At 35.1% G+C, this 16820-nt stretch overlaps 2 protein-coding genes across 3 annotated transcripts in view; one reads left to right on the top strand and one right to left on the bottom strand.

The window, feature by feature from the left end:
• The window catches only part of LOC127833589 (importin subunit alpha-4-like), a 35649-nt gene extending 35013 nt beyond the window's left edge, over positions 1-636 (bottom strand). The window contains exon 1 of the mRNA XM_052358934.1: positions 434-636. Coding sequence (XP_052214894.1) covers positions 434-499 — 66 coding nt within the window. The 5' untranslated portion in view covers positions 500-636. The remainder of the gene's footprint in view (positions 1-433) is intronic.
• On the top strand, positions 613-16315 carry LOC127833590 (emopamil-binding protein-like). Of its 2 annotated transcripts, XM_052358937.1 has the most exons (5): positions 613-673; positions 6233-6453; positions 6836-6905; positions 8775-8957; positions 10310-16315. In XM_052358937.1, exons 2-5 carry the CDS (start codon positions 6256-6258, stop codon positions 10573-10575), a joined length of 717 nt encoding a protein of 238 aa, XP_052214897.1. In that variant the 5' UTR covers positions 613-673; positions 6233-6255; the 3' UTR covers positions 10576-16315. The 2 variants fall into 2 exon arrangements, with proteins under 2 accessions (XP_052214897.1, XP_052214896.1); XM_052358936.1 differs by lacking the exon at positions 613-673 and having other exon boundaries at positions 6086-6453.
• Positions 16316-16820: the final 505 nt, after the last annotated feature.

The following is a 16820-nucleotide window of genomic DNA, read 5'->3' as shown; positions in this document are numbered from 1 at the left end:
TTTCCATTCTGTTGAATATTGTCTGATTCTTTAAGGGCTACGATTCGTTATCGGCGAGTTGACTGTACATGATCTGATTGTGTTTATTTATGCCAGAAAATAGTTTATGTTGGTAATATTACTGATTAAAAGTACTGCCTGGATTCCGGGCGGTACGCTTCAATGAAAAATTGTGTTACCAGTTGCAATTGCAACTAGAAACAAAGGCCAAACTACTTGTATAGATACGCCAGCCACTCGGGTTTTTTTTTTGTCATGTGTCATTCGATGGGGTCGAGGGAAGGGCTTTATCATACTGCTTCCTTTGATTGATTGATTTCATCATTTAAATCTAGAATTATCTATGATTATAGTGTTGGCAAATCATGCTGTCGTCATTTTGACAATATCGTAGTTTTAAACGATATTTTCTTCATTGTGATGAATAACGTACCTCAGCATCTTTTCCTTTATTTTTATAAAGGTGAGTCCTCTCTTTTAAAGAAAGATCGGTCGACATTTTTAATCAAAATGTCTACAGTTTTGTCAAGTTCTTGAAACCACGATTTTCATCCAAGATGTCGGATCGATCTGTCAATTCTGATTTTATGTTAAACGATGTATGATTGGCTGCCATGGAATGCCGCGAAAACCCATTCAAAAGGAAATCACATAATAAAAACAACATCGACAGGTTATATTTGTGCAATTAACTTTCATTAAAATAAATTATAATATTTTATATAGTTAATTGAATGTAAAACTTATATATGTGTTTCTGTAAAACCATAAAATAACTTTATTTCCAATACGCAATTACTTCTTTTTAACCAATGAAAAGGAGTCTTTCATAATGAAATTGAATCCCTTTTAGTTATTCAGCCGTAACGGCTATTCTTATTTTCGAAAAAAAAAATCTGCGAAAAAAATGAACTATATGACATGTAAAAGGACAATAATTTATCAATGCATATATTTATCGGCTTTAAAGACGATTTGTGTTGCTGTATACACATTCGTATCTTCCAAAACTGGTTTTGCATTCGTTCCTTCAAAGTTCGTAACTAAAGAGGATTTTACAATGTGAGAATTTGGCATCCGCTTCTATTAACTAAGATTGTTCTTGAAATTAGTATCATTAAGCAATATTCAAAAAGAATGTTTTTTTGTTCTTGAAATTGCCATGATTAATCAATATTCATTAATAATTATTTATCACAGAAAACTATTTCAATTTCCCGCAACTACAGATTCGACCACGTAGTTTCGTACCGCTTTTTAAATACTTTCAAAGTACGTTTTTAAGAAAAAAAACACATGATAGACCAGTAAAGTGGCAATAAGTTATTTATGCACGTATTGAATCTGTTTGTATAGACCCCTCCATAAACCCCTTCAGGGCTCCCTCTGAGCCCTGGCTCAAAATTTTCCATATAGCCACATTTACCTTTTTATGGCTTAATTATTATTATTTAGGATATTTTATGGGTGATTATGTGAAATCATTGTAGCCAAATGGAATTCTATGTAGCCAAATTTACTTATTTTTAGCCAGTGGCTAATTTGGCGAATGGCAGAGTAAGCCCTCCCTTTTTTGCATTCAACTAATACCTTAAACCGCTTACTGTATGCTTGCAATTATTTACTGATTGATCAACATCTCGAAGATACATGAAAGATCTGTGTCCAGTGCTGCAGTAAGGCCTAAATGGAAGGGCGCCCTGCCCTCCTGAAGCCCCGCCCTGCTCTTCTGATGCTCCGCCCTGCCCTTTTATTAAAAAAAAGAATTCACTTTTTTAAAGACATATTATAATTTACAAATCTTTCATTACATTGTAATTAATTTATTCCTCATTTTAGACATGTTATTTGCATGGTTTAATATCAATGGAAATAAGGTAACAATTATTAATAACATAAAAATAAATGTGCAACGGGGAGCATTCAAGATAGCACCGCGCGCTCGAAAGTGCCCTTTTTTAAAAAACTCTGCGCGTTGAAGGTGCCCTTTTGACAAAAAAGCCCCTCTGCAGCGATTTTCCTCCTTCTTTATAAAGTACCGGTAAACGGCACTTTCCCAATTACGAAAAAAATACAAATTTCCCAATTGCTGTCCTTTAATTCCCAATTAAAGGTAAAAAAAAAAAAAAAAAAAAAAAAATTTTTTTTTTTTTTTCTTAAGCAACATTTAGTTAGTTTCCCTTTGCAGCTCTATAGCTTGAACCTAGGTTTATATAATATTGACAGCTTGAAAACACTCGGTTATCAATTTTAAAGTATTTGGGAGCAAAAAATCAAATACACCAATTTCCCAATTTGAGGTTTTCACGACTCGATTTTTCCTAATTTTGAGGTTTTCACGACTCGATTTTTCCCAATTGGACCGGTACGGGTACTTTTCCCAATTGGACAAGGAAAATCGCTGCCCTGCCCTTTTCAAATCCTAGCTGGATCACGGTGTGTCTATTTATATACTGCTAGTATAACCCTAAGGAATATATACAGGTTTTTTTTTGGGTTGTGGGGGAAGGGGCCTTTAGCCCTTATGTGGGGGAAATTTTACGCGGGATTTTCCACTTTGGGGAAAAATTGTGCGCGTGGGAATTTTCGCGTCGTTCCCCTTTTTGGGGGATTTGTTTACTTACTCTCTCATTATTACAATACATTTGTACATGAGACACAGCTTTCTATGAAAAAAAAAAAATAAATAATTTTTTTTTTTTTTGAAGGGGAATTTTTGGTTCTGAAAGGGGAAAAAAACAGCCTAGTTTGGTGGGGGAAGACGCCGATATTTGGCGTCTGTTATATATCGGGTAAAAAAACACTGATATATATAGCACCAACAAGAGTATTGTGTATTTTCAGGTAACACCTTTTAACTGTGCTTTTTATCCACAACCGAAGGTTGAGGGATATTATAGTCTCGTTGTCAGTTTGTAACAAACTTTTCATGGATATATCTTTTAAACTACATACGATTTCATTTAACTTCATGGGTGTATTGATATCAATGAACAGAAGTGCGATGCACAAGAACAAGAACCCTACGCTTTCTTAAATAAAAGATACATGTATTGCCCTTTTTTGTTTTTGTAGGAAGTAACTTTTCAGGGCTGTATATCAGAAACTGTATAAGATATCAACATGAAACTTCATGGGTTTATATATCAATGAGGAGAAATGCCATGCACAATAACCATTACCCAACAATTTCTTAAATTAGAGGTATTGCCCTTTGTTTTTTTTTTGTATTATGTAACTTTTTATAGCTTAGATATGAAACATGATTTCAAAATGAAATTTCAGGGGTGTAAATATATAAATGGGTAGAAGTCTATGTGCAATAACCTTAACTCTACATTTTCTAACCCTAGAACTCTTCAAAGAACAGTTTCTCATACTTCTGCACTTATCAATAAACTAAATTTATTTGGGGGAGGGGGATATCAATTCAACATATTGTTCATATTTTCACCAAAAAATACCAGACTTTTCTAGTGATATATTGATTCATGTGAAAAACATTTTATTACAGATTTTAACTTTTAAATATAGAAATATGTTTCATTATGTTATGCCTGAATACTGTATAGAAAACCAGACAAAAAGTTCTCTTGGCACACAAACTTTGTCCATATACACCCATAGAACACCCCCGGTGGACAATAGTCACTATTTTTGGATTATATATAGCCGAAGGTTGCATGGTTCTACTACAGCAAGAATGATCAATGTACATACATGTATGGAATGAACAGCTTAGCTTATCCATAAAAAAATGCAGTAGGCATATATGTGCAAAATGGTTTACTGGTATATTTTTCATTATATGAAAACAAAGCTATCAATCATTGTTTTTGTAATACAATTTTTGTAGATTGACTGTAAAGTTATTTTATGTTTTTTATGATGGCCTGTATGATCCCTTGCCACATAACTTGTGTGATGATCGGTCATGAAATCCAATTGGACAGTAATCCTCCTATCAATGATTCAAGAAGGTCAATTTCTACCTCGGCTGTTTTAGGAGAAAAACCAAGGTATTGTCATAGCCAGCTTGTCGTCCGCCGTCCGGCATCTGCAGTCCGCGTTGTGCTAAAACCTTAATATAGGCTCTAAAATCAAAGTGTTTCCACATACAACTTTGAAACTTCATATGTAGATGCACCTTGATGAGTTCTTGATGGTAACTAGTTCAAAGGTCAAGGTCCCTTCTGAAAAGCTTTCATTTATTCAAAACTGCACCCACAGCCGAGCGTTGGCACCCGCTATGCGGTGCTCTTGTTTGTTATTGGCATGAGTATGTGCACTTACTATTGGATAACCAGGTAACCAAGGAATAGTGTGAGTTTGTTAACTGACGCAGTAATATGACTGGAACACTATTGAAAATGACGAAAAGATCAAACTAAACAAACAAGCAAGCAATAACTTTATGTCAAGGATGTTAAGCATGTAGCTAAGATTAACTTGCAAGTTAGACCCAGTGTGATACAAGAACATGTAGTACTTTTGAATTTGAGGACTATTGAATCCTGTTAAATCAGTGGCTGTCTGTATTGTTTTAAATGCAGCTATGTATTGAACTAACCATTAAGTATAGCTTATTGTTAGAGTGAACATAGTGAAACAATATTTTTTTATACCCCACAAACGAAGTTTAGGGGGGTATATAGGAGTGAACTTGTCTGTCGGTCTGTCTGTCGGTCCGTAGTAAACGTCCGCTCTCTAACTCAAGTAGTTTTCATCCGATCTTCACCAAACTTGGTCAGAAGTTGTATCTACCTACATGATGTCTAGGCCAGTTCGAACATGGGCCTTGCCGGGTCAAAAACTAGGTTACGGGGTCACTTAGTGCGTTTAAAACATTCAGCATGTTGTTCGCTCACTAATTCAAGTAGTTTTCATCTGATCTTCACCAAACTTGGTCAGAAAATGTATCTAGATGATCTTAAGGCCAAGTACGAACATGGGCCTTTCCGGGTCAAAAACTAGGTCACGGGGTCACTTAATGCATTTTAAACATTCAGCATGTTGTCCGCTCTCTAATTCAAGTAGTTTTCATCCGATCTTCACCAAACTTGGTCAGATGTTGTATCTAGATGATCTTAAGGCCAAGTTCGAATATGGGCCTTGCCGGGTCATAAACTAGGTCAGGGGGTCACTTAGTGCGTTTTTTAACATTCAGCATGGTGTCCTCTCTCTTATTCAAGAAGTTTTCATCGGATCTTCACCAAACTTGGTCAGAAGTTTTATCTAGATGATCTGAAGGCCAAGTTCGAACATGGGCAATGCCAGATCAAAAACTAGGTCACAGGGTCACTTAGTACATTTTACACATTGATCACGGTGTCCGCTCTCTATTTCAAGTTAATTAAATCCGATCTTCACCACACTTGGTCAGAAGTTGTAACTAGATGATGTGTAGGTCAAGTTCGAACATGGGCCATGCCGGGTCAAAAACTAGGTCACGGGGTCACTTAGTCTGTTTTAAACCTCACCATGTTGTCCGCTCTCTAATTCAAGTAGTTTTCATCCAATTTTCACCAAACTTGGTCAGAAGTTGTATCTAGATGATGTCTAGGTCAAGTTTGAATATGGGTCATGCCGGGTCAAAAACTAGGTCATGGGGTATCTTAGTGCGTTTTAAACCTCACCATGTTGTCCGCTCTCTAATTCAAGTAGTTTTCATCCAATCCTCACCAAACTTGGTCACAAGTTTTATCTAAATGATCTCTTGGACAAGATTGAACATGGGCCATTCCGGGCCTAAAACTAGGTCAAGGGGTCACTTAGTGCGTTTTTTAACATTCAGCATGGTGTCTGCTCTCTAATTCAAGTAGTTTACATCCGATCTTCACCAAACTTGGTCAGAAGTTTTATGGAGATGATCTTAAGGCCAAGTTAGAACATGGGCCTTTCTGGGTCAAAAACTAGGTCAAGGGGTCACTAAGTGCATTTTAAAAATTGAGCATGGTGTCCGCTGTTTTTTGTGAAGACAACATGCAAAATATTATGTGTCAATGCGGCATGTGGAGGTATTCGTCACGTCTGTGACAAAGATCTAGTTTGTTTTACTTTTTGAGCTACATGCATATCATGTATTAGTGATTGAATCTATTTTGCAATCCATGTTCTTGTATGTTGTAATATGTGTGTGTGCTCAATGAAAGTAATAAAGTTTGCACAAGTCATATTTTCAATCAAATACATGTAATCATTAGTCCCAAAGATTTTTTTGTTTCATTTCCAGAAAATCCAGCCATAAGTTACAAAATGGATGACTTAAAAGTTGAAACAGTTGATGAAGAAAGCCCCTTGATTTCCATGGTGACCGTGGTATCCCTGGCAGCTACAGTGATGTACTGCGTTGTTGGGCTGGTGTTTGCAACTGTCTTTAAGGCCAGATTGAGTCGTGAAGACTTCTGGATTCTGGTCTGGCTGGTGTACGACTTCCTGATCCACCTTACCCTGGTGAGTCACGTTGAACAACATCCATCGCCATCCAAGATTACCCTGCAGTCTGCACAGGCTAATCTGGGATGACACTTTGCTCACATTCATTAAATCCCGTTTTCCCTGAACGTGGAAATTTCCCAATTTCAGGTTTTTTTGCGCACAATTTTCCCAATTGGACTGGTATGGGAACTTATCCCTATTGGACAAAAAAAATGGCTGTATGTACATGATAAGTGTGTGCGTAGTTCACAAGCTAATCTGTGACAACAGTTGTACGCTGATGCATTAAACCCTTTTTCCCCAGAGTGAGGCTTTATTATATTGTTTAAATTGTTGGCCTCCTTTTTTTCAACAGACATAGAATTAATGTCGGAATGTCTTACATTGTTTGTTATAGGAAGGACCATTTGTTGTGATTTCGTTGCTGGGCACTGTCCGAGACTCAAGCCACTTTTCTTCCCTGGTTTGTAAGTATGTAGATGTCTCTTCACTGCCGAGAGACACATTTTTAAATGATTGTAGTCCTTTGAAAACCAAATTAAAAACCTTTGTTGCTCGATTCAAGTTGTTTAAGCTTCATTTCCCCATCTACGATACTGGTGAGCAGCAAACAGAATCAAACCTGAACAGACTGTGAGTTACTCGCAGGCTGTTCTGGTTTAAAGCTGGTTGCAAAAGCCATTTTGATTTTACTTCTGAACGGGAAAGGGTTATACATGTAACTTTGAACAGATTACTACTCAGTCATGCAAGCTAGCTAAGTTGGTAGAGCATGGTACTATAAATCAGGCCTTTTCTGCTCCATTTTGGGAAAACGCCACACTGGAATTTTGGGAATTTCCCGTTGTGAAAAAAAACATTTTAAGAAAAAAATTAATCGCACAACTGGCTCAATTGGGAAAAATAATTGCATGTAAATAGTGTTTCTTATATTTCAAAGAAGCCGTTAACTGGTAAATAACAACTATGTTGATAAAATATTATTAAAATTTAACAAAATATTATGAACATGTGTGATAAGTGCAGGCTTTTTTATCTGATTTTGGGGAAAAGGCCTGGCCTTTTTTGAGCGGAAAAAATCGCAGGAAACGCCGGATTTTGGGGAAAATAAGGAAAGTCTTAAATAATCAATTTAATATATTTTACTGTTTTTAAAACAAATTTAAGGCAACAGATAATTTAATTATGCAGTATTTTTTCTATTTCCTACACTGGATCAGGTTAACTTATATATTTAAAGGTTAAAAAAAAAAAAAAACATTTTTTTTTTTTTGGAATTTGGAAAAGAATTCAATGGGAAAAAAACAACCAGATTTGCATTGGGAATGGGGACGATATTCGCACCCGTGGCATAGGGCGGAAAAGGCATGTAAATCAAATCATCTTGGTTTGGTCCCTGCTTGGTCACAAAGCTTTTGTGATGCACAATTATGAAATTCATCTTGGTTTGGTCCCTGCTTGGTCACAAAGCTTTTGTGATGCACAATTATGAAATCATTTCTGCGTCCATTCCACCTCTACTTATGATTCAAGAAAGGCAGTTGTCAGTTCCTGCCAAAACATTGCGCACTAAGGTCTGGTAAATCAGCGTACCCAAGCAAAGTTTTAGGTGGTAAACAGTCAACCTTTACTATGATGTATGAAATACTGTACACCCTTCACCACTTAAATACATATTTTGAGGTATGTGGAGTCCCTTAGAAATTTAAATTTATTAAAAGACCTTTCTTACTAGATTTCATCTCCAAACCTTAGATACTGATGAGCAGCAAACAGCATAAAACCTGAACAGACTTGAGTTACTCTCTCAGGCTGTTCTGGTTTTATGTCGTTTGCACATAAGCCATTTTCACTTCGCTTCTGAGAGGGAAAGGGTTAAATGTGGCAAAAAATGGTAAGCAACAAACTATAAGATTTCTATTTCTGCGGTTTTAATCATAGTTTAGCACTCCAAAGGACTGCTTACAAAACTTGAGGCAAAATTGTAAGTTGTGAACAGTTGCCATGCCAGAAAGAGGTATTAACCACCGTTATCACTGTAAAATGTCAGTACAGTTTGTTGATAATGATAGACGTTAGCAACAATTTCTGTGAGACTTTGTGATTTATTTTAGGTGTCACAAGTATAGTAAAAGAATAGTTAAATAATATTCAGTGTATACAGAGCTGGCTGTGGCATTTACTAAATAAGCCATTATTACAAAATTCGCAAGTTTTGCTTCAGAAGATATTGTTTTAAAGGTGTTTTTAAGTTTTGCTAAAGATAATAATACGTTAACAAATTGTCAATTTTTCCACCACAAAAAGTTAAGCTCAGTATTTGTCCCTGATTTTAGGGAAGGAGTATGCCAAGGCTGACGCTAGATGGGGCGTGTCAGACCCCACTATTGTTTCCCTGGAGATCCTGACAGTCACCATTGTGCAGGTGTTTGTGCTGGGAACCATTTACGGGATTGTGCAGCACAGGCCGTACAGGCACTTCATGCAGATCTGCCTCTGTGCATGTGAGCTGTATGGGGGTAAGTGTGAGCTATATGATATGGGGTTAAGTGTTAGCTCTATGGGGTAAGGTGTGAGCTATATGGGGTAAGTGTTAGCTAAATGGGGGTAAGTGCGAAGTATATTTGAGTAAGTATGAGCTATATGGGGGTTAGTGTTAGCTATATGGTAGTAAGTTTGAGCTGTATGCGGGTTGTAACAAGTTAATTGTTACAGACTGACATTTATATCTACTGAGGATTATATTTCTTTGTTGTTTAGATACTCCATGTTCTATTACATGTAAATATAAAAATTTTGGTTGACACAGTTGCATGTTTATTTGCTGTCGATCTACATTATTATTACATGCTATTTCACCAATGATTTATTGGAGTTCTATTGAAATGTGATTTCATTAATGTGGCAAATGTATTTATTTATATGCTATTGTTGAAGATTTTGCTTATATAAGTTATATAAGCATAAGTCGGAAAAGGCCCCCCTTTATTAATATAATATGTTGTTGTTTAAGCCTGATGGCTAAATGGGGTTGTTTTTGTAAATGCATTTAATGCAGTTTTCTCTCATATTTATCAAACTGAACTTACTTGTCAATTATGATTCGCATCCGCCTTCTTGTTTGGAAGCTGTCACTGTCCATTTTGGAAAGCGGCGTTTGATATCATATTTTTGTCTATTAAAACCATATGTGGAGTCATTGTATTCATTAAATATTGTTCTTTCCGAATATCAAGTGAACGCCACATTATAAATTGTAATTAATTGTAGTTTTGTATCAGAAGCTAAATTTTCTCTGAAATATTTATTTTAGAACGCCAATGTCACTTTGTAACAATTGTTTTCATTGGTCCAGATTTTGTAACGTGCAACCCGATTGGCTGATACTGTCTATAAAAAGGCGAGCCTCAGATGGCGGGGGCATTCAAATTTCCAACTCTGAATCGACAACATCAAAACGTAAAAATAAGATAAATAAAATATAATATAAATAAATCGTAAATTTAAACTAAGTATACCCAAATTAAAACAACCTGAAATTAACTGTCAAAGGGTGAGCATTATATGCACTTTATTATTCACGTTGAATTTACAAATGTAGTTAAACTTGTTTTTCTGGTGATCAATACTTTAAAAGACGGTAAAATAAAACGTTTAATAAACCGTCAAAAGCCTTCGTTTATTTATTCCCATAATATGCAACTCGCCATCTGACCACTATTACAGGGTAAGTGTGAGCTTTATGAAGGTAAGTAATATTGGTAAAGTCCTATATTACACATGGGATAACAATTAACCAGTAACACACATGCGTAAAACCCAGTTTTCCTTGAACTAGGCTCAAAAGGTCTTCCCCTGTTTTATCACACAGGCTGGATTACATTCTGCCCCGAGTGGCTGACAGGCAGCGCAAACCTCCGCACGGACAACGTCCTGCACCTCTGGATCTACCTGGTCTTCTTCAACATGCTGTGGGTCGTCATACCCCTCTACCTCCTCTATCATTCCTGGGTCGCTATGACTGCAGTGATCGACAAGAACGGGGAGGTGGTCAGCGAGAAACAGGAGACGACTGTGACGACTAATGTGACCAAGGTGTACCACACCAGGTCAAAAGATGCCAAGAAGTCCCAGTAAATTCTGAATACATTTGTTTCGTGTTTTGAGAAAACTACATTAATGTATGTGCGTAAAGTGTCATCCCAGATTAGCCTGTGAAGTCCGCAAGGCTAATCAGGGATGACACTTTCCGCCTAAACTTGATTTTCGGTAAGGAGGGACTTCCTTGAAACTAAAAATACCATAAAAGCGGAAAGTGTCATCCCTGATTAGCCTGTGCAGACTGCACAGGCTAATCTGGGATGACACTTTACGCATATGCATTTTGCCCAATTATCACAGAACAAGACACATTTATGTTAGATTACTTGTATTATCCCTTGCCTCTAGCCCTAGGGATATAAAAATGTGTTACTGTGAGCCTGTGTGTGTGCGAGCTTCCATATGTCACACGATTCTTGCGAACTCCTGCATTTTGCATTTGATGTTAGCCAAATTTGTTCAGTATAAATATCAGCAAGTTCTACAACACATATTGTGAAGGTTCACATAGCATTATTTTGAAAGAGACTGGAGCTATTGCCCTTAGTTTATAATGACATATGAAAGCTTTTGCATTGATTTTCTCCAAACTCATGAAGAAATATCTGCAAGTGCTTCAATCCATATTGTCAATGTTTTTTTGATTGCGTTATTTTTACAGAGTTATTATCCTTTGGTTACATATAAAGGTTTCTGTGCTGATCTCCTCCCATTTGTGCACGCCATTTCCATCAAACTTGTTAAAAGAGTACTTTTCTTGAAAAAGGAGATCATGTGAATGCTATCAAAATTGAAAGGGTGTACAACACCTGGTCATGGAAGAATTAAAAGAATCCGGGAGTTAAGTCCGTGTAAAAATTTGAGAATGTTCATACTATAGTTTAAAAAAATCACACAATTTGGTTTTCTAGTTTTCTTATATAAAGTCAAATATATAAAAAATATTTTGTTTCAAGAATATTATGTAGAAAATCACCAATGTTTATAGTTTTCAGATTACATATGGACTACTCATTACACTGTGTATCTATTTTCAAAACTCTTGTTATTAAAAAGAAATATAAAGGGTCGTCAGCATATCATTATCAATTATTTACTTTGGGTTTTGTTATCTATCAAATTATTATAATTACTTACTTATTACATGTGTAAAAGTTTTCTTTTTTATATTACTGATTACCTTGTTCGAGCAAGATAAAACACATTGAACAATAAATCTTTTTGACATTAAGTGTTGTGAACATTTCAGTATTTTCAACATTATATTAATTTTAACATCCATTGTCATGTTTAGTTGAAGCAATATTGTTGTCAAAGTTAGCCAAACATTTTGTATGTTAAACTGATATATATAAATGATAAATGTATATATAAACATACAGTTCCAGAATATGTACCATTCCCTTGTTGTATAATACTCACATTTTTAACCACCGTGTTACTCAGGATCTGATTGTTGTTTGTTGAGAAAAAGAAGTAAATAAGCAACTTAAGGCCATTGACTTCTTTTCTTTATGTAGTGGAATAAATCATGTCATATCAGGCGTTTTTTCATATTTCATAAATAAATTTTTTAATAAATGTGTTTAATTAAAAAAGGAATGAACAGAAAATGTAATCATTGTTTTATGAAGATCATCTTTGTATGTATATATCAAGATACATATTAATATCTAAACCAAGATATATACTTGTTAATAGCGTATCATTGTGCGTGTACAGATATAACCCTTACAATGTCTGTTGTATTTGATCTCAATCTCTATTTTGTTGTGAAACTTGTTGATACCTGTATCATGGCCACACTTTGTCCACTGTTAGACATGTTAAATTGATGCATGTTTATGATGTTTTGGTCCCTATCTGCGTTTATTGTCCCCTACCGGTTTCTCCGGAGGGGACTTTTGGTTTGCGCTCTGTCTGTCAGTCTGTCAGTCAGTCAGTCACACTTTTCTGGATCCTGCGATAACTTTAAAAGTTCTTAATATTTTTTCATGAAACTTGAAACATGGATAGATGGCAATATGGACATTTTGCACGCCATTTCATTTTGTTCCTACGTCAAAAATTCTGGTTGCTATGGCAACAAATAGACAGAAAATTCTGAAAATGGTGGAATTTCTGACAATGGTGGAGCCGGTAGGGGACTATATTGTTTGGCAATAGTCTTGTTAATGTTATAATTATGCATGTATTTGCTATTAACATTACAGGGACTCATTAATATATTAGCAAAACGTCCGTTTTCCTCCAATTTGTCATACATTCAAAACATAATGTAAGCAATATGTTCAAACTAGCCAAATAATAATAAGGAATAAGAATGTATTGTTTTATCATTTTGTGTATGGATAATCATCAATCAAAACAGATGAGATAATGACACATTTATTACGCTTTTCATTGATTATTAAGAAAATGTATGAATTGCTTAAGTAGCAAGCATTAACTGCTGTAAAGTTTGTAAGTCTGAATGGCTTTATGGTGGCTCTACAGCATTCCACTTAGATTAATATGAAAAAGCTTAAACAGTGAAAGTTTGTTTTAGCTCACCTGATCCCCTAAAGAACTCATGGTGGGGTATTTTGGTCACCTAACGTCCAAAGTCGTTGGTCATATGCTCATGATCACGTTGAAGGCCATATTTTTATCTGATCTTGATGAAAGTTGGTCAGAATGTTTATTTTTACAAAATCTAGACTGAGCTGAACTTAAGTCAGAAGCAACAAAAACCAGGTCACCAAGGTAGGTCTTAGATAAATGTTGTTACCGCACTTGAGGCCATATTTATGACTCATCTTAATGAAACTTGATCAGCATATTTATACTGACAATATACAGGACAGGTTTGTATCTGGTCACTAACATCCAAAAACAAGGTCACCAGGTCAAATTTTAGAAAAACCTTTTTACCATTCTAGAGGGCAAATTTATACGATTTGATGAAACATAGGAAGAATATTTATCTAGAGGATGCAAAGGCCTTGTTTGAATCTGGTTCAAATGGGGTATAACTATCACCAGGTCAAGCTTTTGACAATTGGTAGTCCTTTAACTCAGGTGAACTATTCAGGGCTATCATGGCCATCTTGTTGATATCTAGGGTAAAGCAGATATTTTTGATAACTGGTTTGGTCATGGGTTGTTTTAGTCACATTTAATATTTGAGTCTTTTGAATGTATTGTGTACTAGTTAATGAAAATTTGTACATGGAATATTGTTTTATATACTTCAGACGCAATGTATGGTTGTTTATTATTGTGTGTTTTTATAGAGAGCTGCTTAAACATTAATTGTTCAATTTGAGCTTTGTATTAATTTGCTCAATCATGGTCCCCATGAAAATATACAGGTGCCATGACAATTAAAAAATGTATAATTGCTACGTTTTGATCAGAGGCAAACTCTGTACAACTCATTATTTGCTGAAACAAACACTCAGACTTGATGTTGCATATATGCATGTTTTCTGTATGTGGAAATAGGCAATAATTCAATCTGACTACTCAAATACTCAATATTTTATCTTAATATGCAAAGACTGTATACTGTAATCTGAATATGCAACACTACTTGCAAATGTTCTTGTTAAGATGTGATGGTACCTTACATGATCATTACTGAGCTCAAGTGTACCGTGGATCTGTTGACCGAACATATACATATACATGTATGACATTCTTTATTACTTTCTGTAGAGTTTTTTGCCTTGTTGAATTGTTAACATTTGATAAATGTGTATTTTGTGACAATTTTCTAAACAGTTAAAGGGATCTTTTCACGCTTTGGTAAATTGACAAAATTGAAAAAAGTTGTTTCAGATTCGCACATTTTCGTTTTAGTTATGATAATTGTGAGGAAACAGTAATACTGAACATTTACCATGGTCTAATATAGCCATTATATGCATCTTTTGACGATTTTAAAACCTAAAAATTATAAAGCGTTGCAACGCGAAACGATTGAATAATTTGGAGAGTTCTGTTTTTGTCGTTAAATTTTGTGAAACTACGAAGATTGCTTATATAAGGTATAAAATACGTCAAGTACGTGTACACGGCGGAATAGCTCAGTAGGCTAGAGCGTTTTTACTTCAGGACTCTGGCAGGACTCCAGGGGTCACTGGTTCGAAACCTGTTCCGGGCAATGTTCTTTTCCTTTTTTAAATTTTATTCTTGATTTTTTACTGGAGCTTTTACGATCCAATGTTTACATTTATCGATATAAAGCATTTAATGAATAAGTTAAAAAAATGCCAAAATCTGTGAAAAGGCCCCTTTAAAGAAGCTATCAGCTAGTGTCCTCATGACGTTGTTTTGTGTAACTGTTAATATAATAATATATAAATGTATGCATATTTTTTCTGTAGTTTTTGTACACTTGTATACTAACTGAGTCTTACTTGAAAATGCTAAAAAATAAATGTGTGTTATACAGATATTCGCCTTTGTAATCGCTTGGACCAATTGTTCTTGTAGATTGTGTAAATTATTGAATATGATCTAAAACATGCATTGTTTCTCATATTTTGACCACATAGTTTTTGCCTTTAATATTAGTCAGTTACTGTTTTGCAGAAAAAACTGGCGGGCTATTCCAATTATGCTGAAAGAACATAGCACACACGTCTGATTTTATATCTTCAAGTGTGAAAACAAACCATAAACTTAGGAAGCCTAAAAATAAAGGCAATGTTTATGTTTGGCATGTCAATTCTTTATTTCAGTATAACTACTCAGTAAAGTTTAACATTTGTAGAACATGGGTATACTTAAATGCTAATTTCTGAAAGTGATTTATTTACCAAAGATTTGTCAAGTTATGTGCATTCGAGAAATAACCATCAATATCACTAACCATCAATATCATTCACCATCAATATCATTAACCATCAATATCATTCACCATCAATATCATTAACCAACGGTCAATCTTGAAAACGATTGCCCTGTTTCAGGTCAGGTCACAATTTGTTGCTTGTGGATTGCACATTTCAGCCAAAACACGAAAGGAAGTAGACTTGCAATTTAGTGTTTATATGTTTAAATGTTACCGTAAGATTTTATTTTAGTGTTTAGTTGGGTGCCGGTCAACTCGTCCCCAAGTCAACTCGTCCCGTGGTCAACTCGTACCAATTTTGGTCAACTCGTCCCTGTTTTTTGGTCAACTCGTCCCTACCCGAGTCAACTCGTACCCGACATACAGAAATATACAGAAGTAGGTGTAGAATGGTCAATTAATAAGTCTAAATCATAGAGATGCTGTCTTATTTTTTATTTTAATGTTTTTTATCTTGAATTATCCACGGAGTGTATATTGATCTAGAGTCCGTGAATTATCTAAGCATACGGTTGTAAGAATTAACGTCTCGTTCATAGGTAAGTTGCCTGCCGCGGATATGTATAAAGCAGGGAACGGTGTAATGAGAATTGTCACTTGTGGTCGTTGTCTTTCACAGGTTATTTGTTTTTAAGGGTGTAAAAGGTGTTATTTACAGCGTACGGTAATTAATTACCTGGGATTATACAATCAAAGTTAAGTGGTATTTTAATTAATCAGTGTTACTTTGATAAGCATCATCATGTTCAACAATGGAATGGTGTGAAAGGTGTTATATACAGCGTACATTAATTAATTGCCTATTATGATTCAATTAAAGTTAATTGGTAGTGAAATTATTATTTGTTGTTATTTTGTGAAAGTTGTGAAATGAAAATGCTATGTTAAACTATATATTGATGTGTGTCTTATAAATGTAATAAACTGTAAACCGTCCATGGTGTACAACTTTGTTTTTTAATGTGAAAGTATTGAATTAAAAATGCTGTTTTTAACTAAACAGATGTGTCATTGTGTAAAACTTTGTTATTGTGTGTTTCTTATTTATGTGCTTGCATAAATTTCGTGTCTCGAGCCCATTGCCAAATGATAGTTTGAATACGGTACGAGTTGACCATGGGGCGAGTTGACGTGAGGACGAGTTAACCAAAATAGGGACTAGTTGACCACGGAACGAGTTGACTTTGGGACGAGTTGATTGTAAACCGTTTAGTTCGTAAACAATGTTGATTAATCAGTGAAACTAAAAATAAATACAATTGCGTTGCAATAAAAAAGTACGCAATATACATGTACATGTATAATATAAAAATAATGTCCAGTTAATCGTACATTAAAGGGGCCTTTTCACAGATTTTGGCATTTTTTAACTTATTCATTAAATGCTTTATATCGATAAATGTAAACATAGGATCGTAAAATCTCCAGTAAAGAATCAAGA

The sequence above is a fragment of the Dreissena polymorpha genome, chromosome 6, assembly GCF_020536995.1.
Source record: "Dreissena polymorpha isolate Duluth1 chromosome 6, UMN_Dpol_1.0, whole genome shotgun sequence".
Classification (NCBI taxonomy): Eukaryota; Metazoa; Mollusca; class Bivalvia; order Myida; family Dreissenidae; genus Dreissena; species Dreissena polymorpha.
Note: the sequence above shows the minus strand (reverse complement) of the source record. Positions and strands in the feature narration are given on the sequence as shown.